The sequence below is a fragment of the Canis aureus genome, chromosome 19, assembly GCF_053574225.1.
Source record: "Canis aureus isolate CA01 chromosome 19, VMU_Caureus_v.1.0, whole genome shotgun sequence".
NCBI lineage: Eukaryota > Metazoa > Chordata > Mammalia > Carnivora > Canidae > Canis > Canis aureus.
The window spans coordinates 27,736,059-27,761,780 of NC_135629.1; the positions used below are offsets into that span (position 1 = coordinate 27,736,059).

The 25,722-nt window shown below is 40.9% G+C and overlaps 1 protein-coding gene across 5 annotated transcripts in view; it reads left to right on the plus strand.

The window, feature by feature from the left end:
• The window catches only part of ADAMTS9 (ADAM metallopeptidase with thrombospondin type 1 motif 9), a 397,174-nt gene that overhangs the window by 56,562 nt on the left and 314,890 nt on the right, over positions 1-25,722 (plus strand). For all 5 annotated transcript variants that reach the window (XR_013357704.1, XM_077858175.1, XM_077858178.1 and 2 more), the window contains 13 exons: positions 134-315; positions 401-537; positions 2,053-2,170; positions 2,422-2,517; positions 10,595-10,761; positions 10,851-10,980; positions 11,579-11,705; positions 14,988-15,198; positions 15,889-16,053; positions 18,404-18,568; positions 22,410-22,529; positions 25,199-25,303; positions 25,443-25,610. Coding sequence is in view for 4 of the 5 variants with exons in the window: in XM_077858175.1 (XP_077714301.1) it covers positions 134-315; positions 401-537; positions 2,053-2,170; positions 2,422-2,517; positions 10,595-10,761; positions 10,851-10,980; positions 11,579-11,705; positions 14,988-15,198; positions 15,889-16,053; positions 18,404-18,568; positions 22,410-22,529; positions 25,199-25,303; positions 25,443-25,610 (1,891 nt within the window). In the remaining variant the exon portion in view is untranslated. The remainder of the gene's footprint in view (positions 1-133; positions 316-400; positions 538-2,052; positions 2,171-2,421; positions 2,518-10,594; positions 10,762-10,850; positions 10,981-11,578; positions 11,706-14,987; positions 15,199-15,888; positions 16,054-18,403; positions 18,569-22,409; positions 22,530-25,198; positions 25,304-25,442; positions 25,611-25,722) is intronic.

Here is a 25,722-nt window from a genome sequence, read left to right on the forward strand (position 1 = left end):
GAGCTTTTATCCTGTCCTCTGCCTTCGGCCACTTCAGACTTGCTTCCCTAGAAGACAGGAAGCCACCGATGAGAGAGTGGCGTGGGGAGGAATGCCTTGTAATACCCTGGGTGTGTTCTTTACCTTTCCCCAGGCCGAAAAATGGTGGGAAGTACTGCGTAGGGCGTCGAATGAAGTTCAAGTCCTGCAACACAGAGCCTTGTCTCAAGCAGAAGCGAGACTTCCGGGACGAACAGTGTGCTCACTTTGATGGGAAACATTTCAACATCAACGGTCTCCTTCCAAGTGTGCGCTGGGTTCCTAAGTACAGTGGAAGTAAGTGTATGTGGGGAGGCGTCTGCCAACGGGTTGCCAGGATCCCGGCCCCAAAGTCACATCGCGTCGTGTTTTTCCTCTCTAGTTTTGATGAAGGACCGCTGCAAGCTGTTCTGCAGGGTGGCAGGTAACACGGCCTACTATCAACTCCGAGACAGAGTGGTTGATGGAACCCCATGTGGCCAGGACACCAGCGATATCTGCGTCCAAGGCCTTTGCCGGGTAAGTCCCAGACGGTGTTTTCTTCACCGTGTTGTCTTGTTGCTGCCACACTGTGGTCTGTGGCTTCCTTGATAGAAGCCGCAGCTGCTAATATCTGTGCACTGTCTCCAGGGAAGTGGTTTTCAAGTGTGTTTCCCAGGACAGCATCAGCAATGGATCACTTGGTTCTGATGGCGAAGTTTGAGAACCAGTGTCTTGCATTTTTCTGACTTTCTCAAGCTCTGGGAGGGTCGACACAAAACCTCCCCCACAAAAATGTACTGTGATAATTTATGCATACACATACTCCTTTGCTATAACCTCGGTGCTTGAGATTAAACCCAAATCCTTCCATAAGCAAAGTTTCTAGATTCAATAGCTCTGCTCCAGAAAGATGTCAAAAGGAATCAGATGCTAGTCAGGCCTCAATCGACTTCTCATTTTGATTTTAAGCACCAAAGCTGCTACCTGAGACATACCTGGTAATTACTCTTGGAAGGGAAATCGAGAAGCTTCTGGCAGATAGTAAAGCACCACTGCAGATTTCTAGAGGGCTTGATACCATTTCACTGTTCTCACTGATCAGAAAGCATCCTTAAGGTAGCCAGGCTTTGCAATAATTGATTTGATCCTTGCATGTGGTCCAGGAAAATGGGTATTCTAGTCAGTAGGATTTGACCAAAAGAACCCCAGAGAGCTTCACCCACTTCCCGACTCAAAACCACGGCACACATTTCCTCATGAGTCTGTTTGTAGCAAAACGTTGAGCTTCTCCTCAGAGGCTAGCTCATGCAAATGAGCAACATGGTCAAGAATGTGAACTCTGTCCTGGTGTCCTGGCAGTTGCTGGTGTCCTCCTCAGATCTCAGTCACCACTGCTGCATTGCATTAAGATGTGGAGAATTTCCAGAGGCCCCTTGGAGCCTCAGGCCTCAAACTGGCAGCCTGGAGTCATGCTTTGTCCTCCATTCATAGCCAGTATTAAAACATGGGGGATTTCACGTAAAATCCAATTTTCCAGTGTCTCTTGGAGGACTGACAAATGTCAACACCGAGCTGCTATTTCTGATGACAGCAGTAGCCTAGATTTGACAGGGGTTGCTCCCTTCAGATGGGATGTGAGCTCATCAATTAGAGACAGTCCTTTACCCCGACTCCTATTTTTTTTTTCAGTCCTGAGCAATCCTTCTCATTTATTCTTATTTGTAGACTTGTACTTCTCCAGCTGGGTTTTTTGTTTGTTTGTTTTTGTTTTTTAAGTAATCTCTATACTCAACATGAGACTCGAACTTACAGCCCTGAGATGCAGTACTCTATCCCAGACCCTGGGATCATGCCCTGAGCCAAAGGCAGACACTCAACCACTGAGCCATCCAGGTGTCCCATCCACCCTTGCAGCTTTAAAGAGAGTTTCTTGTCATTTTTGAATGCATAATTCAAAGAAACATGCTACTTCCCGTATCATAATGTTTTATAATTTTTATAATTTGCTAATATTAATACTTACTGTTTGTTTCACATGTTTCTTTTTAAAAGCAAGCTGGATGTGATCATGTTTTAAACTCAAAAGCCCGGAGAGATAAATGTGGAGTTTGTGGTGGTGATAATTCTTCATGCAAAACAGTAGCAGGAACATTTAATACAGTACATTATGGTAAGAACCTGTTCCTAAAGAACCATGAGAGGGAAAATGCTAAAGTTTAAACACTGTTAACCACAGGTAATATGTCAAAGTGTTAATGTCAAGCATAAAATCAGTCTTGTTAAGGTACATTACCCACCTGGCTAGAAGACACTTAATAGCAAGAATTGTATTATATTCCTTCCTTGCCCATTTTTATATTCTGTACTTAGAGAAACTGAATTGTATTGTGGAATACTGAAGTGTGGCTAAATTCTTTTCAGGTTACAATACTGTGGTCCGAATCCCAGCCGGTGCTACCAATATCGATGTGAGGCAGCACAGTTTCTCAGGGAAATCAGAGGATGATAACTACTTAGGTAAGATGGCACGTCCCCTGCCATCAGTGAGAATTCGGATTCTCTGGAGTCATTGGCAGATGTTCCTTCCTTTCCCCTATGCACACAGAGAGCTGTTGGGTGTCATGTACTTTACTACAAGTAGTTGATCCTATAATTCACTCTTTTATTTCTCCCTCATGTGTATCACCACAGAGCACTGATGGAAGAGTCATGTCCTTACTCAAGTCAATATCAGGGGTTTATTCTGGATTATAATAAATAGGAAGGCCCTACATCAAAGTTTGAAAGCACTTACCATGTAAGTTCAGCATAAAAATCATTGTTCTCTTTGAGTCTTTAATTTTTTTTATTTATTTATGATAGTCACAGAGAGAGAGAGAGAGAGAGAGAGAGAGAGGCAGAGACACAGGCAGAGGGAGAAGCAGGCTCCATGCACCGGGAGCCCGATGTGGGATTCGATCCTGGGTCTCCAGGATCGCGCCCTGGGCCAAAGGCAGGTGCCAAACTGCTGCGCCACCCAGGGATCCCCTCTTTGAGTCTTTAAAAACAAACAAACAAACAAACAATCTGTCCTGTGGATAACTGGCTCGCAAATGTTTTATTAAAGACATTACTTCCCCTAATTTTTGTGCTGCCAGCTCTAATCAATAACAGACCACTAGTGGACTCATTCAACATTTCATTATGCCTGGTTATTCCAAAAGGTTCTAGAATGGCAAATTATTCTCATGTCATGTCTAGAATGGCCCATCTTGTTCCTTTATGGATTCTTCATCCTTCTCTCACATCCAGGCACCTGATTAATTCCTTTGTATGCCTTCTGTTTAAACCACAACACACCATCAACCCTGTGTTCATTTCAACAGTTTGCTCAGCCCAGTCCCACGTCAACTTATCCTTCTGTAAACCACTGTGATCATGAAATTTGCCCAACCATTTTTAATTAAAAGAAGGACAAAGGGAGTGGGGTCATGACTGAAGGGATTCAGCTGGTCACCTTGCACAACCAGACTCCTCCTAGCCATGAAAAGCAGCACGGCTTGCGCTCTGATCTAGAAGAAATCACAGAGGTCTGGCTGGGCAGTGACTTTTTAAAGGAAATGAATGTACTTGTTCTCTTGCAGTGTCTGGGCAGGAATTCTATTTATCCATCTGAATTCAGCCTCCGTAGACGCTTTCTGCACATATTTGGACCTAATGAGCTAGTTAGTGAGTATTCATTGAATCACATTAGAATCAGAATCTGTATTTTGGAATGTCTACATGGAATCCTTCATAGATAGACAATGATCCTTTAGCCAAGCATGCTGATCAAGTGTAATATATACACATGACTTCATTATAGCATTTTTTGCAGTATGTCATTATTCACTCATTCACTTCTTTAATATGTACCGGGCATTCTTCTAGGTACAATGAGCAGAACAAAATAAGTAAGTTTAAATCACTGTCTTCTTCAAACTTACTGTTTGGTGGGAGTAGAGAGGCAAAAAGCAGTAACTTAATAGAGTAGCCAATTGTATACTGTTAGAAGATGGTAAGTGCTATCAGAAAATAGAACATCATAAGGGAAATTGGGAAACTGAGGGTGAGTTGGGAACAGTGAAGTGTTTGAACTGTAGCAGGAGAGAAGAAGTTGATTTGGGGAAGAGCATTCCATGCAGAGGAAACGGCCGGTGCAAAATCCTAAGAACATGTCTAGATTGTTCCAAGGACAGAGGGAGGCCCATGTGGCTGCAGCTACATCAGCATGGAGGAGAGTTCTAGAGAATGTTGACCATGTGTCAGGAGTAGATTATATAGGGTCATATAAGCATTGAAAGGACTTGCTTGTACTCTCAAAGACATGGGGAACTACTGAAGAGTTAGAGCCAAGAATGACATGATATAATTACATTTATATTTTCAAAGGAGCATTTTGGCTCTTTGGTAGAAGAAAGGCACAGAATAGATGCAGGAAGACTGGTTAGGAATTATTACAGTAATCCAAGAGAGAGATGCTGGTGGCTTGGCCCCAAGTAGGAGCAGTGGAGGTGACAGTACATGGTCAAAATCTGGGTATTTTTTGAAGGTGGAATCATCATGATTTGTTGATATGTTGAATATAGTATGTGAAAGAAAGGAATAAGTCAGGGGTGACTCCAAAGATTTCTACCTGAGTAGCTAAAAAGACGGAGCTGCCATGAACTGAGATGAGACAATTTGTTCCCTATTTATCTATATGGCCACGAGTATCTTAAGGTCAGAGGCTGTGTTTTTATATCATTAGCTCTTGATATAAAGCCTACATATATATGTGCTAAGTAAATGGCAGCTCAGCTGTTGGACAGCCACTGCTCATGTCCTCTTTACTGAGGATTTACTATGTGCTTAATAAGGGATGGGATTGCTGTGGGCATTCACAGAATCATCCCTTCTTTGAAAGACCAGAGTCTTCTTTAGAATCATTTACTCAGTGGCTGGATCAGCTTTTCCCCACCCTAAATATCCAAATGAATGGTGACTTTATAAAAGAATTAATGGAGTTCTTGAGGACCCTTTTCAAAATTATTTTTTGGGAATCCCACATTTCTCATTCCACCACTGAGCAAAATAGGTCAAGCATTTTTTCTGTGTGCACTGGGTTATAAATTTGAACATGTGGCTGTTGCTATGGCCTTACTACTTCCTAATTAAATCCAGCAGCATTGCATGCAACCTCCTTTATTAATTAATTTCCTGAAAGCCAAAAGCCATGTTGACCTGCTTCTTTCTTCTTCTTGAAAAGGAGAAGGATTCTCTTCTCTTCTCCTCCCTGTTGGGAAAAATCTCCTTCCAAGTAGTGGCCTCAATTCAATTCAACTTCATTAACCAGGCCAAGCACCTGAATTGGGCAGGGCCTCCTGATAACCTTTTATTCCTCACGGGAGGTTTCTTAATCTCCTTGTAAAGAATGAAAGCAAAATTAAAGAAGATTTGTCATCTGGGACAGGCAGGCTGGAGCGGTCATGGCCCTTTAGTGGAATACTACAGTAAAGTCACCCATTGGCAAAAGAACAACTCTCTGGAAGCAAATGACAAGTGTGCAAGCCTAGATGGACAGTCATAGTTCACTGAGTGTAAAGGTCGAGACCTCAGGGCCTTTGAACCTTACAGTGGCTTCTTAGCAAATGAGAAAGAACATGACATCATCAAATCCAAGGTGTGTAAATATTTACTCTTGGCCTGAAGGAGGTGCAGCAAATGCTCTAAGAAGGTTTTCAAACCCACAGCTCTTGCGTTGCTAAGGCATCTCCATCCTTATCCCTCCCATTTTTCTACAGGCCAGCCAAGCTACAGTCTTTCTGCATATGCTGGTGAGGGAGCAAGTTCCAGGAGAGAGGGCCTTTGTAGCAACCCAGCTCTGATGGGTGAAATGGGGGGGAAACCAACCCAGGAAATTAGCTCCCCTAATCTCATTAGCTGAAGGTTGGGCAGTAGACTGTCGTTTGCAGGAAACTATTTGTTTCACAAGGTACCGAAGCAGAAAGTCTCCCTGTCAAAGGCCGTCCTTTCACACGGGCCTCTCCCTCCTGTTGGGTTAAAGCCAAGTTGCACCCAGAGCCACCCTGTTCGTGTTTCTTTAAGAGAAAAAGGAGCCATTTCCGTGATACTTGATTGTCTGTAGTACACTTAGCTCTTGATTAATTGTGGCAGTGGGAAGACAGGAGTCAATTCAGTTTGGGATAAATCATGAAGTTCATTTCCCCTGATTATTCCTTTCTCCTTCTCTCTTTACCATCTACCAGGAGAGGGAACATGCAGGGAAGGGTAAAATGCCCCTAGTCATAAGCCCGAGAGGAAGCGGGAAGATGTTGGAAAGGAGCCCCAGGATTAGCCTACGACAGACGATTGCTCTTTGAATGCACACGAAACTGGATTATCACTTAATTTACAGAGCCAGTCTCTCATTTCCCCCATTTTGGTGAAACATCAGCTGGGGAGCTAGCATGCGACTTCACTTGAAAGAACTGGGTGATTGCTTTGGCAGCATGTCCTGCTATCACCATGTAAGTGACCCACATTAGGAGGCAGCCTCAGGATGTCTGAGGGCCACAGAAACAGCTTCGCCTCCAATCAGTGACCCATTGAAAGTCCTGCATCTCGCCTGGCTGGTGGGTCTCACGCTACAGCAGCTGTAGGGGAGACAAGGTTGTCAGAGCTTTACACTGACAGGGAAACAGTTATTTGGCTGGAAGCACTCTGTTCTCCTTGTCATAAATGTCAGGTCTAATCAGTCACTCCTTTCAGTGTCATTGATTGAGCACCTACTATAGACTGGGATCTTTCTTGGGGTTACAAGAGTGCATGTTTAAATGGTCGCTTTACTAAAAACAGGCTCATGTAGTCTAGTAAAACAAATGACTTTAAAAAAAAAAGATTTTATTTATTTATTGATAAGAGACACAGAGAGGCAGAGACATAGGCAGAGGGAGAAGCAGGCTCCATGCAGGGAGCCTGATGTGGGACTCGGTCCCAGGACCTTGGGATCATGCCTGGAGCCAAAGGCAGTTGCTCAACCACTGAGCCACCCTGGTGCCAAACAAATGACTTTAATTGTGAAAAAAAATATTTAGCTAAACTAGTTTTTGATTTCAACTTGTACATAAGAGAAAGCATGCATGAATTCATTCACGCATTTAACAGGTATTTATTGACCTTGTTCTTAGAAAACCTTAGTCATTAACATTCTCTGGAGACATACTTCCCATGATTGGAAGTCACCTGGCCTTGGGAAGGTATTTTAATAATATTTAAGTCATGCTTTTCTCATCCCTAATTTAGGCCTTTGTAAAGGTGTTGGTAAGGAGATGGTGCATATGAAGGCGTTACAGTTTGCCAGCAACTGCAGCCTGTATGCATGGTCTTGTTTTACGTTTGTAAACTATCCAGTAAGAAACTCATCATCCAGAGGAAGGAACTGAGGCTGAGAGAGTTTACATAAATTACCCAAGGTCACATAAACTTCTCAGAAGGTGGGAACAAGTGGAAATGTTACTGGTCCGATTTCAGACCCTACACCCTTGACAACTTCACTTTCCTGCTTCTGTGGAGAAGAATAAGAATGTATGGCTGACTTAGGGGTATAAATGAATTGAGGCTTATGGTGGGAGGGAATGGTGAGGCTGGAAAGATAGGTTAAGATATGATTTGTAAAGATATAGGAAGGTTATGCTAAGGAGTTTCAAGTAAATCATATAGGTGGGGGGGGGACTATCAAAGAATTTTGAGTTAAGAAGAAGCCAAGAGATTTTGGAAGGTTTGGTTTTTTAAAAGCTTTTTCCCTGTTACTACATTCTTCCCAGCCATTTCAAATGAAGGCATCTCATTCTTTCCTCAAAACTAAGATGGGGCTTACATGAGTGAGTATAAGTGCTAGATTAGGAACTGACTTAATTACTGATCCTAGAAGGAGTAGTACTTCGATCAGTATAGTGTCCAAATGGGTGAACTCTGTGAGGTTGCCATATCCAAGGAAACAGGGACCCTGCTGCTATTGAGCCACCAAGAATATTCAAAGCTTCATCTCAGCCCTCAGTCATCTCCACGTAAGGATACAATACCGACTTTCCCTAAACCCTCTACACCTCTTCTGGCCTGCCTGGTGAAAGACATGCTTGCTATCACCGACATCAGTGAGAGACAGGTTAGAATCTGGCAAAAACCCAAGGCGTCTTGGCTCCACATCCCACAACTAAGACCAATGTCACTAACATGATGTTGAGGCATGATGCTTCCAAAGATTCATGCTCTGCAGAGTCGCTTGAGCAGCTAGGACCAATTGGTTGACACTGGCACCTGGCATGAAACCTACTTGCCATCTGAGTTAAGTTTTCCACATTCCTTTTCTTTACTTAAATATGTGGCCTGTGCATTTCAGGGTACCCCCTACCACTACTGAGATTTGCTAATTGTATGCGACTTATAAAAAATAAGAGGGACTTTTTCTGATTTTCATTCAAGACCCAAATGTTTAATAGCTCTGATTTATTAAGTTCTTGTTTCATGTGAAGCCCAGTACTCAGGAGGATTCATTATTCAAGGAGCGGTAGTACTGAAAAAAAGAACTAAGTGGTACTGATAATAAAACCAAAATTTTATAATACATACTAGGGGGAAAATATGATTGGGATTTTATCTCGAGAAATTAATAAAGAAGTTTGAAAATAGACTTTTTTTCTTATAGTAAATAAAACTATGTTTTCATGTGAACCATGCATAGGTTTTTAGATTATAAGATAAAGCAACTGATAAATATTCTTATTTAAGCTTTCGACTTAAATTATGTGATAGCAGGGGCAGCCCCAGTGGCTCAGCAGTTTGGCGCTGCCGTCGACCCGGGGTTTGATCCTGGAGATCCGGGATCAAGTCACACGTCGGGCTCCCTACATGGAGCCTGCTTCTCCCTCTGCCTGTGTCTCTGCCTCTCTGTGTGTGTGTCTCTCATAAATAAATAAATAAAATCTTTTTTAAAAAAATTATGTGATAGAGTAGTACATTCTTTGCTTAAAGTTTGAATTTAACAGTAAAACCTGAAAAGGAGTCATTTTTATGAAAGCTTTCTGGGGCTATATTCACTTTCTTAATAGTCTCTCTTCATGCTTAGATAAATTATTTCTTCTGAAGCATCTGTCATTGTAGCTTATCTGTCCATTTTGTTTACTTTCCCTAAGTTCTAATGGGTCTAATTCCCTCAAGTTCTCGTTTGGCCTATATTTTAGCACTTGACTCAAAAAGTTCTCTAACATGACTTTTTCAGCTTTTCTGATTGTTTCATCTTTTTTTCAACATCTGCAGTAGATTCATTCATTTTTCTAAAAAAGAAGTGTTTATTGGTAAGGTACCATGTGCTCTTTTTGAAGCTGAGATATAGCAGTGAGTAAAAGGACCCAAAAATTCTTGCCCTCATGGGGCTTACTTTCTTAGTTGGGGAGAGAGAGCATATACAAAGTCTTATGGAGGAAAACTAGGGTGGTAAATGGGATGGGAAATGTGGAATCCGTGCTGGTAGTGGGAAGACATTACAGTTTTTAAAAGAATGGTCTGGGAAGGCGTATTAATTATCTTTTACTGTATAACAAATTATCTCAAGACATAGTGGCTTAGAGGAACAAGTGTATACTGTCTTCCAATTTCTGCATGTTTCAGCACAACTAGGTATTTCTGGCTTGAGGTCTCTCATGAGGTGACAGTTAAGACTTCATTTGGGGCTGTGATCACATCTAAAAGGGCTGGTGGGTCCACTTCCCAAATGCCTCATTCAGATGCTATTGGCAGAAGGCTTTATTTCTTTACAGGAAGCCATTCAGTGGGGGCTGCTTGGGTGACCTCACACCATGGCCGCTCAGCTGCTTCTCCCAAAGCCAGAGAGTCGAGGAAGATCAAGGTAGAGCCACAATGCCTGAGACCTGGCCTTGGAGTCACACTCTGCCTTTCCTCAAAATCCTAGCGATTATACAGTCAGTGTGAGTCCATGTGGGAGAGGAAAACACAGAGTGTGAATATCAACAGGCAGGGATCATTGGGGCCATATTGGAGGCTGGCTGCTGCACTAGGTCTCACAGAAAAAATGACATTTAAGCATCATGTCAGCCATGGATTTTCAGATTCCATATCTGTCGAAGAAGACTAACAAAGATTCAACAGGCTCTAATAATCCTAACATAAAATAGGGATATTTGCATGGGAGTTGATTTTATAAATTTTCAGTTCATTAGTACATATTTTCAAATCATAAGACTTCTGCTTCCATCTGTAATGCGGTAATGTGGGGCTTATATCTCAAACCCCACACTAATTAGAACCCTAATATTATTTTTTAGTAATATAATTACATGGGTAGGGAGGTGTTTTTATCTCCCTTTTAGAGATCAGGAAATGGAGACAGAGAGAGGGAAAGTGAATTCCCAAGGCCATAAAGGTGGCAGGTGGCAAACTAGCATTTGAGAGTCTCTTCTCCAACTGAAAAGTATATATTCTTTGCCCTCCCGACCCTCTCCCTATCAGAGCGTTATTTCGTATTTCAGATAACAAGTCATTGGCAGCAAATCAGTGAATTCTCTTTTCTCATCTACAGCTTTATCAAGCAGTAAAGGTGAATTCTTGCTAAATGGAGACTTCGTTGTCACCATGTCCAAAAGGGAAATCCGCGTTGGGAATGCCGTGATAGAGTACAGTGGGTCCGACAATGTAGTGGAAAGAATTAACTCCACGGACCGCATTGAACAAGAACTTTTGCTTCAGGTAAAAACCTGACTGTGAGCCTGTGACCCTTTCCTTCCATGTGGTGTCACCAGACCTGCAAACATCTCCATTTTGTCTGCTCATCCCAGGTATTGTCAGTGGGAAAGTTATACAACCCTGATGTGCGCTATTCTTTCAATATTCCAATTGAAGACAAACCCCAGCAGTTTTACTGGAACAGTCACGGGCCCTGGCAAGCATGCAGCAAACCCTGCCAAGGTATCTACTTTTCAGCTGAGTTTCAGGGATTTGAGATTTTTAAGAATTCTTGGAAGTAGTCAAATGCATGTAATCTATAAAACTTTGTTTGCCTAAATTCTCTGATCTCCTTTCTCTGCATCTTTCTGATTATTTTTGGCTGGTAGGTTGAGCTTTTTAAGGGATTCAGGATATGTTGGGTTTCCTCTTCCTTAGAGATTCATATATGTGTATGAAGCCAAGTAAAATCAGCTCTGCCACTTTGATTTTCTGGAGACATTGATTAGGTAGTCATATTGTATACCATTTATCACATTTCCTGTTGCCTAAATTAGGGGTCAGCAAACGATAGCCAGTGTGCCAAATCCAGCCTGCTACCTGCTTTTATAAATAAAGTTTTATTGGAACACAGCTATACCATTTTTACATATTGCATGTGGGCACCTGCTCTTGCCCTATAATGGCAGAGCTGAATAGTCGTGACAGAGGTCGTATGGCCCACAAAGCCACAAATATTTCCGTGTAACCCAGGACAGAAAATGTTTGCCAGTCCCTAGTCTAAATAGTCTATGGAATAGGTTACTTTCTCTGATTGAGACTTTTTTCCCTCCTTGCCTAGGGGAGCGAAAGCGAAAACCTGTTTGTACCCGGGAATCTGATCAGCTTACGGTTTCTGATCAAAGATGTGACCGGCTGCCCCAGCCAGCACCCATTACTGAACCTTGTGGCACAGATTGCGAGCTGAGGTGAGGCTAGTGTTTCCTTCTGGTCTTTACTGTGCACTCTGAGAGTCTTCTGGAGGGGAAGGACGGAAGGAGGAGACAGTGGTCTTTAGTTCCCCTTCCTTGCGTCTCTGTGAAATAAGCTTCAGCCAATTTTCCATCCCTCAGAAACCAATTATCCAAGACATATGCCTGTGGATTTCTTGTTCTTCTCCTAAGAATTAAAAATAGCTAATAGAGTATGGCATTTGTCAAAAGAAGTTCTTGTTTGACCCTCACAACTCAGCACTAGATATTGTTATGATTGAGTCATATCTTATTTAAGTTTGGTACCAATGTCAACAGAAAACCAGGGAAGCGGCATCTCTCAAAGTACCTGTATGTTGTGCTCTGTACACCCAGAGTATCTGTCACCCAGCAGAAGAAATCTTATGCATATGAAAATTGCGTACACTAATGTAAAGTCATGGAAGGAACTAGAAGGAAATCTTCACACAGATGTCTAGATACGGAAAATATCCTGTATCTAAGAAAAGTAGGAAATCTGAGGCAAGAAATAGTGGGTACAGAATTCTGAAGTTTTCTGATTTACATGCAAGGTTGACTGTGTCATGTTTGAATGTTAATCAGCCTGGGCGTTGCTTTATATAGTCTGAATGTCAGTTAAATGCAAGTAACAGGAATTGATGCTTTAATTCTCCTTTTACAGAAAAGAAATTATCTCTTCCTCAATCAGGGAAATTGTTAGGATCTTACCATTTGTAAGTGGAAAAGTGAATACTTTAGCATTTTGCAGGTTCCACAACACAGTGCCAAATCTTATCAAATGGTATTGACAGTCTATAGTGCTGCAGTGAAGATTATAAGGACCTCTCAAGGCACCAAGAGAAAAGAAAAGTGCTGGACTCAATTAGTAATGTCTGTCATGTGAGTAGGTGAAGGGGACATGGCACAAGTGCCACATCTTTGCCAGAGCTGATGTCTGATGGCTTTGACTTCAAAGCCCAGGCTCTCTCCACCCCCACTGTACTTCATGTCTACCCAGCATCACTGACCTGTTTGTTCACGGGGTTGTCACAAAGCATTGATAAGTCATTGTAGAAAGAAAAAATCGAAGACATTAAAAGACAGACATTTATGCTATCCAGTATTAATTCCCATTGTAGGTAATGTACTTATAAATCCATTGCTTTAGCCAACTGAGTTAATTTAGTTAAATTAGAGTTAAGGTCTTTTCAGGAAAAATAACTAGTTATCTAATTGCCAAACTGAATCAATCACAAAAAAAAAAAAAAAAAAACCTGACAGACATTGTCATTGTGGTTCATACTAATTGTTGCTGAATAGCTATGGACAACGCTGAGAGACTAGAGAGAGGATTGTTACTGATGAATCAAACTCTAAATAGTTTTTTTCCAAAGCATGTGTGTGGAACACAAGTTCCACAAGATAATTTGTGGTCACCCAGTATGTTTCAGAAGCCTTACCAACTATCTCCTCCCCTCTGTCAAAATCCATCGTGTCAATTAACATTTGGAAGGCCCAGAGAAGTTCTAAAATAGAGACACCCGCTTAAATCAGTAGTTTGCAAATTTATTCCTAGTATTTTTACTCCCATGATGCCCCACACACCCACAGAAGCATACGCATTTTTTGTTTCTACTTGTAGCAAACACTTTGCTTCTCTGAAATACAGTAATAAAATGCATTTGTGGGATGAAATGAACCGAATGAATTCAAAACACTGAAGTTGAGACCACTTTCCGGGGAGAGAATATATGAAGAAGTTGATGATAGCATTTTGAGAAGAACTTTCCTAAGGCAATGCTGTGACATTTCCACAGACTCTTCCAGGTTCTCTGCCCAAATGCTAGAGATTGTGTGAATATCAGGGAGACTCTATTATACTTGATCTGATGGTGTGTTTTCTTGTGGGGGCAAGACTCCTGCCTCCCTTACCCACGATGGATAAGCTTTCCATGAAAAAATGGTGATGAAGGCAAAGAGAAGGTAGCCCAGAATCAAGGAGCAGCAGATGCAAGTTCCAGATGCCTCTGTTGAATTGGACCACATTTTTGCCTCACTTCCTCAGGGAAGTGAGAGTTTGCCCAGACTAAGCTTTGACAGGATGAGATAAAGCATTGTTTTACAGTCTCTCATTTAACATGTTCCGGTTAGAACAAAATCACCAAATACTGTGTGACTCTAACGGAAAATCTCAGTAGCCCACTTTCCATGCCAAACATAAAAGCTGGTCAACTCTGACCTACTTTTAAACATTTGTGAGAAACTCCAAGATAAGCATGTGGCCAATATTCTTCATTGTTTCCCAGTCCTGCCCCTGGACAGGTGTGGATGGAAGAATTCTTAGCGCGTCCGTATTCGGCACACTACCCAATTTCTGAGAAGTAGTTAACAAGAGTTAATTCTAATGAAGATTTGAAAAAATTATCCTCTTTTGGATTGTTACGTTGAATCAACAGCATTCATTTTAAGCTTATATATTTATACTCTTCTAGTCAGTTTTAAATGGTTTTGTTTTAATTTAAGCACTGACTATATTTGGGGGGTATTAAAAGTATCAGCCTTTCAGCACATGTACCATTTTGCGGGGAGATGCTGATAATTGAGAGGCTGTGGCTGTGTGGGAGTGGGGCTTATGGGAAGCCTCCATACCTTCCTCTCAGTTTTGCCATGGGCCTCACATTGCTCTATAAAAATTAAGTCAATTGTCTAGTCAAACTATATAGACTACGGGCCATGTTTAAAAGGAACTTAGTCTTTATTCACAGAGTTTAGCACACTTGCAATTCACAATTACAGTCCAGTTATCCATTCTTTTATTAAGTTCCGGGATGTTCACCGAACACATTTTAGCATGACCCACATGAAGGGGGTTTTCGAGGCAGTTTCCAGCAGTGGTTCTCTGTCAGGAGCAGCCTTCTTGAGAAACGAAATGCTGAGTTGCATGAACCTTTTAAATATAAAATTGCTTTTTTTTGCTCTTTTGAGTCCAATGTTTTCTTCTTTTTGGTTGCTTGAATTTCAGATTGACTGTATCAAGGGAGAATCTTCACAAAGATAGAACCTCTGAGTATCACTCTGTGACTTTCATGTACATTACCAGCCATGAAAAATACATGGATATGTTGGTTTAAAATTGGATTTCAGGAACTGACTGTGGCTTTGGGTTTTGTGGTATTTGAGCTAAGGAAGAAAAAAGAACTAATTCTTCTACCAGTTGAATATAGATAGGACATACATATTTAACAGAAATGTTGGTTTATCCCCATTATTTATGCATAGGTGGCACGTTGCCAGCAGGAGTGAATGCAGTGCCCAGTGTGGCTTGGGCTACCGCACATTAGACATCTACTGTGCCAAATATAGCAGGCTAGACGGGAAGACTGAGAAGGTTGATGACGGCTTTTGCAGCAGCCACCCCAAACCAAGCACCCAGGAAAAATGCTCAGGAGAATGTAACACAGGTGGCTGGCGCTATTCTGCGTGGACTGAAGTAAGTTGATTCTCACTCAACGAAAGTCTTCTTCTCGGATGCTAAGTCTGATTAGTTGGCTAATCAACTAATTGATTAGTTAGGGCTACATTGAGAAACCCTATGTAACTGTATGGAAGAGAGTACCATGCTTGATTTACAATGCCGGACCTCATTCTGTAGAAAAGAGTACCACAATCAATTTGTAATGTCTAGTAGCACCTGGGTGGCTCACTGGTTGAGCATCTGCCTTTGGCTCAGGTCATGATCCTGGGGTCCTGGGATTGAGTCCCGCACCGGTCCCCCTCAGGGAGCCTGCTTCTCCTTCTGCCTATGTCTCTGCCTCTCTCTGTGTCTCTCATGAATGAATAAATAAAATCTTTTTTAAAAATTTGTAATGATTATATGACATTGAACATGGTGTATGGAAAATTGAGAGTGGTGGAACAATTCATCTAATCCCTTTTGCCACACCCCACAGGCCATTTCCAATGTTGTTTTCTCATGCTGGCCCACTAATATTGACTTCAGTATAAACCTGGGGAATAAATGGGTAACATGAGTAGACACTCCCCAAATCACAACTTGAATTGGATCGGTTGGGTGATTGTTTCTTGGGGGTTGAAAAGAGACAAGCCAGTGTAGCCAGGATGTTGACCATGCTGGATAAGAAACTTAGCAACAGTTTTATTTCATGTATTTTCCTTTCAGTGTTCTAAAAGCTGTGATGGTGGAAGCCAGAGGAGAAGGGCTATTTGTGTCAACACCCGCAATGATGTACTGGATGATAGCAAATGCACACATCAAGAGAAAGTCACCATTCAGAGATGCAATGAATTCCCTTGTCCACAGTGGAAATCAGCAGACTGGTCAGAGGTGAGATAAGAGGGCTCCTATTTCCCCTGGGTCATCTCTGATACTCTAATTCTGAGTCTCTCTGATTCTCTTCAAGTCTGCACCTGCTGCTCCCCCACCCCCCACCCCCATCTCCTGGATGAAGCAACTGTGGTCCTCTGTCCTCTGGACAACCATATGGGGCGTGACTGGTCCACTAGTGGCCTGAAAGGCACGGTGGGTCTGGCTGGATCACCCACTCTGATAGCTTCTATTGGTGATTTTTGAAATTCCACCAAGTCATTGTAAAGGAAAATAAGGACTTGATTAGTCATAAAGCCATGCTAACTTAGACTTGAAGTTAAATGAAAAAAGGGGTTTCCTGTTTTCTTGTCTGTAGAATAAGAAAATTAGACCCCAGTAAGGGTCACTTAGTAAGGTTAGTAAGTGACCTGTCTGATTTATTCATCCAGTTGCTAGTGGAAAACTTAGGAAAGAAAGGACTAGCTGAGTGTTCCAGACTTTTGCCTATCTCCTCCCTTACCTGATGAAGCCTAAGGCAAACCCTCATCGCTTAGCACAGGTGGCCCTGGGACAGCAGGAGAAAGAACGCAGAGCCTCTCTCTTGGTTTTATGGTTAGCACTCACTATTAACCCAGCCCAGGGAGATCCTCACCAAGCAGGTGACTGCCTCTGCCTTCCTTCATGGGGACAAGTGGAAAGAGGACAGGAGTTCCCTTACTGACAGGCCAAGTCAGGAATGCAAGGAAAGAGGTGTTCCCCTGCTACGGCTTCTGCGCTCATTTCCTTATCTCAACCATGTAAGTGCAGTATTAACTTTTACTTTCAATAGCATATAAAATACAAATCCTAAAAGTGTATTGTTAATGCCCCTGAAATGGCACCCCCAGGAACTTATGGTTCACAGTGGTGATTCCTGCACAAGTTAACAACAAACTTGCTGTTTTTTTTTTTTCTGTTGACAAGCTGCCTTTGCTTCAACTCTAGTGTTTGGGTTTTAAAAAGATGAAAGAAGGTAATGGGTTAAAGTTTTACCTAGATAGCTAAGAATAGCTGAAGTATCATTTCAAATCAAAGAACAAACCTTTGCAGGAAGACTTGTTGAAATGAAGGTGAGGGGATCTTAAACTATATATTCAGTATGAGCCAACATTCCTTCGCTTAAAAAACTGGGGACAAAACAGCAAAATGTTAATAATGAAGATCCCCAGAGATGTGAGATTTTTTTTATTACTATAGTTTTATCTTTTATACTTTTCTATATTTTTCAGATTTTCTGCAATGAGCAGGGATAATGATGATATTTAACATTTATTAAATGAACATGTACCAAGCATGTTACTTAGATTTTTTTCATGCAGTTTTCACAATTCTTTGCAGTAGGCACTATTGTTATCCGCATTGTACAGATGAGAAAACAGAGGTACAGAACCATCGAACCGTCACTTGACTTAGTATCCATAGCTGATTGCGTTGGGATTAAAACTCACATTGGTCTGACTGATAAATTCCCTACACTTAACTCCTATTTTATAAAATCATAGATGTTTTATAGTACAGTATGACTCTGACTTATAGTGGTTCAACTTAACAATTTTTCTTTCTTTCTTTCTTTCTTTCTTTCTTTCTTTCTTTCTTTCTTTTTTTTTTTTTTTTTTTTTACTTTACCATGATGCAAAAGCAATATACATTTAGTAGGTGCCGTAATATGAATTTGGACCTTTTCCGAGGCTGGCTATCAGTGGTACTTAACGCTCTTGAGAAGCTAGGCAGCAGCAACTCCCAGTCAGCCACGCTATCATAACCACGTGAGGGTTGATAACCAATACACTTATGACCATTCTGTACCCATATGACCATTCTGTACCCATTACTTTCAGTACAGAGTTCAATAAATTACATGGTATATTCAATACTTGGTTATAAACTAGGCTTTGTGTGGGATGATCTTGCCCCACCATAAGCTAATGCAGGTGTTCTGTGCACATTTGAGGCAGGCTGGCCTACGCTATGATGTTTAGTAGGTTGGGTGTATTAAGTGCATTTTTGACATAGGGTATTTTCAACTACCAATGGGTTTATTTGGATATAACCCCATCGTAAGTCAGGGGAGATCTGTATTTCATGGTGTAGTGCTATGCTGAGTTCATTCTGTACTTGACACTGTCCCAGAGCCTTTGTATATACAGAATGAATGAATGGATGAATGAATGAATGAGAAAGATGAGCCTTGATGTATTTACAAATTGCTATGAGAGAGGAATTGCTATGGGAAGAGAGCACATCTGTTCCTGTTCATCCATGAATAATCCCTGGGAACCACAACACATTGTTCAGAAACACCACTGATTGGCTGTGCTTTTTATTACAGTGCCTGGTCACCTGTGGAAAAGGGCATAAGCATCGCCAGGTCTGGTGTCAGTTTGGCGAAGATCGATTAAATGATAGAATCTGTGACCCTGAGACCAAGCCAGCCTCCATGCAGACTTGTCAGCAGCCAGAATGTGCGTCCTGGCAGGCGGGTCCCTGGGGACAGGTATTTCGAACGATAAAGTTCTTAACTACATTCTTTCCTTCTTATCTGGAGAGGGCTTGCAAAGGGGCATTCCAGCAGTGGGGATTTAACTGCCGTGTCTTGTGACTTGCACTATACCTCCGTGGTGCCTGATGGAGCCCAAGAAGCTCTGCAACCATTTTGCCCCAGGTCTGAGGATTGCTGCTTGCCCTCCTGGAGCTGATTATTCCCTTTGCAGACACAAAGGCATGTTCTCGCCCTTAGGTTAAAACTGTAGTTTGAGTGCACGAGCATTTGAACAAACTCACAACAGATCTCGTGTCTGGCTGATGTTATCTTCTAGCATGCTGCTGCGGGTCATTACAGAATGGGTTCTGGAGCCTTCTGCAGGGGTATCTGGACCGGGATTTGGCAGGGATGTTTGGGCTCCCCATGTCATGTTTCCAGAGCTCACGTCTCATACATAAAATCTTTCACACAGAATTAATCTAATCAAAAGTTGCAGAATCATCTCATTTTGAAAGATCTTTTCTGAATCCTCTAATATGTGTGTAAGTTTCAGAGTCTTAACTTGAACTATCTTTAAAGGAAAGAGTGAAAGTCTCCCTTGGGCTCCCATTTGAGAAGCCACTACTCTGGGAATTGAGTCCTTCCTAATATAGAAGCAAAAGCATCCTGGATACTATTTAAGCAGCCCTCCAAGTTCCCAAGAGAAGCAAAGCAGCTGTCGGCTGTCACTTACACAATCTCTTGAAAAATAACTCTCCCCCTACACTGCCCAGCCATGGCCACTCAGTCTTCTAGTGTATGTCTTTATTTCCAAGATGCATGCCATAAATGGGAGCAGCTGTATTACCACATCCTTAGAATTTCTATCAAATTGACCTTCTTCTGAGCCCTCCCATGGTACAGCATCCACAGGCAGAATGGCTGATCATGTCTTTATTATTATTATTATTATTATTATTATTATTATTATTAAATAATAATAATAATAAAAGACACAAGAGAGGCAGAGACATAGGCAGAGGGAGAAGCAGACTCCCTGCAGGGAGCCTGATGTAGGATTCGATCCCAGGACCCCAGGATCACAACCTGAGCCGAAGGCAGACACTCAACCACTGAGCCAGCCACCCAGGTGCCCACGGCTGATCATGTCTGATCAAGCTACATAAACAGGGAGAGTCCCCTATACTTCTAAGTCCAGCTTCCTTTTTGTCTCTATCTGCATAACTCTAATGGAATAAGAGAAAGAGAACCCAGCTCAGAATCACTGTTAAAATTTGAGTGTAACATCTTTTAGAACCAATGGGCCTATTTTTTATCTGTGTCTGCACCAGTCCTAGCCAGAGATTGCTCTTCCTTGTATTGAACATGCAATTCTGGGTGACAAACTGGTTGTTGTTGTTGTTGTTGTTTTATTTAAGAGTAACACATGTTCAGAAGAGAAATTTTGCAAAATGTAATTTAGCAAAAAGAATACCACCAAACACACTCAATTCTTTTTTTTTTTTAAGATTTTTTATTTATTTATTCATGAAAGACACAGAGAAGAGAGAGAGGTAGAGACACAGGCAGAGGGAGAAGCAGGCTCCATGCAGGGAGCCTGACGTGGGACTCGATCCCAGGACCCCAGGATCACTACCTGGGCCAAAGGCAGACGCTAAACCACTGAACCACCCAGGGATTCCCAACACACTCAGTAATGCACAGGTTATTAGTATTAATACATCCGATTCTCTTCTAATATTTTTAAACTAATATTAGGAGTATACTTAGTATATGTTTTTTACCTGAAGTAAAACACATGTCGCACAATGAAGCACTTCACTCTGAACAGCTCAGTGGTTTTTAGTACATTCACAATGTTGGGCAACTAACATTCCAAAATGTTTTCATCCAAAATGCTTCCATCACCCCATTAAGCCATTGGTCCCCATTTCCCCCCGAACTTCACCCCCCCGGCAACCAACAATCTTTCTATTGCTGTGGATTTACTTATTTGAAGTATTTTGTGTAAGTGGAATCGTACACTGCGACCTTTTACATCTGATACTGTTCACATAGCATACATATTTCAAGGTCTATATCGGAGCACATATCCGTACCTCATTCATTTCTGTGGCTGCGTAATATTTTATTGTATGAGTGTGCCATATTTGCTTATCCCTCCATACCTAGCTGAACATTTGGATTGTTTGTTCCTTTGGCTTTTGTGAGTAGGGCTAAGATGAATATTCATGTACTAGTGCTTGTTTTAGGACCTCATTTCAATTCTTTTTGGGTGTATCTCTGGGAGTGGTATTGCTGGATCCTGTGGCAAGCCTGGGTTTAACTTCTTAACTGCCAGTTTTTCACAGAATCTGCACCGTTTTATATTCCTACCAACAATACACAAGGGTTCCAATTTCTCTGGCTCCACACCAGAGAAATTGTTATTTTTTACCCCTTTTTAATTATGGCTCTCCTAGTGGGAGTAAAGTAGTATCTCATTATGATTTTGATTTTGCATTTCTCTAATAACAGATGATACTGAGAATCATTTCATGTACTTGTTGACCATCTGTATATCTTTTTTTGGAGAAGTATCTATTCGCGTCTTTTACCCATTTAAAAAAAAGTGAAATTATGGTCAAAAAACATAACATCAAACTTATCATCTTAACCATTTTTCTAAGATTTTATTTATTGAGAGAGAGAGTGTGTTGTGTGAGCATGAGCTGGGAGAGGGGCAGAGGGAGAGGGAGAGAGGGAATCTCATGCAGACTCCACACTGAGCACAGAGCCTGACATGGGGCTCGATCTCACCACTCGGAAATCATGACCTGAGCCAAAATTGAGAGTCAGATGCTTAACTGACTGAACAACCCAGGAACCCACCCCCCCATCTTAACCATTTTGAAGTATACAGGGTTTTTTGTTTTTGTCTTTGTTGTTTTTGTATTTTGTATCCCATGAAGCAAGATCACAACCCAAGTGGAAACTAAGAGCCGGCTGCTCAACCAACTGAGCCACCCAGGTGCCCCTTAAGTATATATAGTTTAACAGTGCTTCTTTTCCCATTTTTTAATGAGGTCAGCTTTTTGTTGTTGAATTCTTGTTGTTCTTTATATTGTGGATTTCAACCCTTTCAGACATTTGATTTGCAAATATTTTCTCCAATCCCGTAGTGGGTTGCCTTTCCACTCTGCTGATGGTGTCCAGTGATGCGGAAGTTTTTAATTGTGATAAAATAAAACTTGTCTTTCTTTTGTTGTCTGTGCTTGTGGTAGCATATCCAAGAAATCATTACTAAATTCCATGTCACAAAACTTTTAGATAATCTTTTCTTCTCAGAGTGTTATAATTTTAGTTCTTGATCTATTTGGGGTTAATTTTTATGTATAGTATGACTTAGGAGTTCAGCTTCATGCCTTTGCATATAGATAGCCACTTGTCTCATGGCCGTTTTTTAAAGAGAGCATTCTTTTCCCCCATTGAATTATTAGAACTTTGTTGGAAATTGCTTGGCCATCGATGTATGAGTTTATTGCTGGATTCAGTTTTTTCTCTTCTGTTTTTGATGATTGTAGCTTTGGAGACAGTTTTGACATAGGGATGTATCAAGTCACAGTCAAGGAGTGGAACTCCTACAAATATAATTCCAGTGGGAGGTAGAACTAATTCTGAGCATCAAAGGGGTAATTGATGAATATAATTTGAGCAGAGCAGGATTACCCACTTTTACTTAATTTCTCTGGGTGCCAGCTCTCTGTTCCACTATGATGGAAATTTTTTTTTCTTGTAGAGTATTATGGGTAAAGTAAGGAAAGAGAAAATTTGCTGAAATGTGCATACCTTTTGTTGTATTTCTTTCCCTCAGTGCAGTGTCACTTGTGGACAAGGATACCAGTTAAGAGCAGTGAAATGCATCATTGGGACTTATATGTCCGTGGTAGATGACAATGACTGCAATGCAGCAACTAGACCAACTGATACCCAGGTAAGTCTCCTTTGTCCAACTCCGTTCTTGGCTTTGGGCAGCAAGGGACTAGAATTTGCCAGGGGTTCAGTCAAATTTGAAGCCCTTCCATAGTAAGTATGTAGGTAGAGCACCAGGTTGATTCTCTAAATTGTCCAGATTTACCTCTTTGCTACATCTTGAATCTTGATGTACTAGTTTCATTTTTCTCTGGTTATTTGAAGTGTATACGTAGATTTGATTTGATTCTGATTTTCATTTTTTTTATTGGATAGCAAATGTTGGTTGTTTGGCTTTGTTTTCTTGAACTCAAACTTTTTTTTTTTAATGGTTTCAACATAGGGCTTAGCAGATAGCATTGTATGTTCAGGCAGCAGTATGCTGGAGTTGGTCTGTACTGACTCACAAGAATTTTCGCAAGCTGGTTGCTAAATATAGGCATTGGTAAAAATTGAAGATATAAGCCTGTAATTAAATAGATGGTATTTAAAGCTGATAAATACTCCAACCTTATCACTTTCTCATTGCTTTACTATTATCTGTGATCTTGAGGTTATTTACATTTACATATATATCTGTATGGTGGAAATACTAAATAGTGGTGAGCTATTGCACATCTCTTCCCAAGTCTGTGTTTATCGACATCATATTGGTAGCTTGAAATTGGCTATGATGAGAGTATTTATAACCCAGAAATCAGCAAATGCTGTAAGTCAGGGTTTAAATTATTTTTTTAGACTTCAGAAAGGGATACAGAAAATGATAACAATGTAGATTATGCATTAATGCCTTAAAGAGTCTCATGTCTATGGTTGTTACATTGTAAATAACACAAAAAAATAAGGAAATACCCTTCTGGCATTTGGAAATTATTGTCTGATTTGGCACAGGAGTCATTCATATCATTCATGTCATTCATGAATAGAGTTCTGACATACATCTTGATTGTTTCCCTGTCACCTTACTCTCCAACATAAAATATCAACTCTCATTCATGTTAGAACTGCAGTTATTCAGCAACTACAACCATACCGTGGCAACAGATCCAAGAATTCAACAAAAATCAGTGAAAGTATTCTGTGTGACTCAATTGACTATATGGAATTTAAAAGAAATAATTTTATATATTATTCTTATATGTAAATTGTGTGCTATCTATATCCTTTATATCTGTAAAATTTATGATCAAACATCTATATACACTTGTAGATATATATCACATGTAATGTGTGTATGTATATATATATATATATGTATATATATATATAAGCACATTTCTACAAACACACACATGCACATCTTTTTTCTCAAGAAAGCCAATTGACCATCACTTCCAGCACCTTCCTTATTTATGGAAAGAGACTATGTAAAGAGAAGACTTGGGTTTGTATATCAGTTTTGCTGATTGCCAAAGACAGGAATATTGCCAAAGACATTATTCAAACCCTGACTATGCCCAGAGCTCATGCTCTGAGGCCCTATCTGGCATGTCCTGCTTCGGTTCTGAGGGCCTCAGTCTGCCACATTTCCACATGTGTTGTTAATGGATGAAGAGTGTCAAAAAGTAAATGAATATAGCAGTGTTGTTCATCTTGTCATTGATCAGTGATAAAATACCACTTGTGACTGTTGTCATCTTTCTTTTTTTTTTTTTTTACTTTACTGTAATGTTCTAAACCACATGTTTAATGCCTGCAAAATGTTAGCAATTACATCTAAACAGTCATGAAGTGAGGATTTAGCAACTCCCTTGGGGATTCAAAATACACATTTCTTCCTAAACTATTTTGTAACATCCGATGAAGTCTTGGGCAGTTCCCACAGTTAAAGCATATGGAAAATTTCTTGAGATTTTCTTTGGACCATGGGCAGAAGATTAACAGGTTCTGGAGCCAAGTAATAGAATTTCTCCATTTGGTTTGTAAGCTCCCTAATACCAGGCTCAGCAGTGAGCTTACTACTCTTTGCACCATGCCTGGCACATCTCAGGCATTTAATCAAAGAATATTTGCTAAATTGTAAGCAAGTACCATTTCTGTTTTCCCATCTATAAATCTGAAAATGCTTTCTACATCCAGATAATCTTAATTCATCATAGGGATTTCTTCTGAGTGGTTGAGGAGTGTTATATACATTTCAGGCATTGGCATATTGAATACACTTCTTAGATCTAGATTTGACCATCAACACCGTTGGAGTTCTCTTTAGGTGAACTTGGAAAATCAGTTCATGAGTAACAAATTCTGATTAGGGAATTAATTGAAATGTGCAAACAGAATTTGGTCTTCAGAATTTTAAACAATTGACAGTTGACATTTTGAGATGATATCCTGTTCTTTCCCAATGTATGTGCCATTTTACAAAAACTTTTTCTTTTTCCACTTGAACAGGTAAATAACTATGGTATTAAAAATTATAGGTCAACCCCTGCCCTATATCAGTACACTCATAGAGTGATTCAGATCACACTCCATTTTATAGTTGAAAACACTGTGGCTAAAAAAAAAAAAAAAAAAAAAAAAAAAAAAAAAAAAAACACTGTGGCTGACAGATGACATGTGATTGTCCCAGAATCACACAGAAATCCGAGGCATCAGAATTCTTAGCCCTTAAGTTTTTATTTGCGTTGACCATTAATGTGTGCATCAACTTCAAGGTAACCTTGGCCTTTTTCCCTCTCTCACATCTAGGACTGTGAATTACCATCTTGTCACCCACCCCCAGCTGTCCCGGAAGCAAGGAGAAGCACACACAGTGCACCAAGAACCCAGTGGCGATTTGGGTCTTGGACACCAGTAAGAAATAGAAGGAAGACATAGAGAAGGGTGGAAGGGGAGGCAGAGGTTCTCTGACATGACTGTAGGAAGTGGGTTACTGTCCAGTGAATCATCGTTTCAAAATAACATACCTGCCTTATTTTACTTCAACACTCAGTGCTCAGCCACTTGTGGAAAAGGTACTCGGATGAGATACGTCAGCTGCCGGGATGAGGACGGCTCTGTGGCTGACGAGAGCGCCTGTGTAACCCTGCCTCGACCAGTGGCAAAGGAAGAATGTTCTGTGACCCCCTGTGGGCAGTGGAAGGCTTTGGACTGGAGCCCTGTAAGCGAGTGGATTCTTTGGAATTGGGAAATGACTGGGGGAACCATAAGCGGATAACTAGGGACAGGTCCCAGATGTCGACGGGTATTATTTTACAATTGGACTTAGTCTG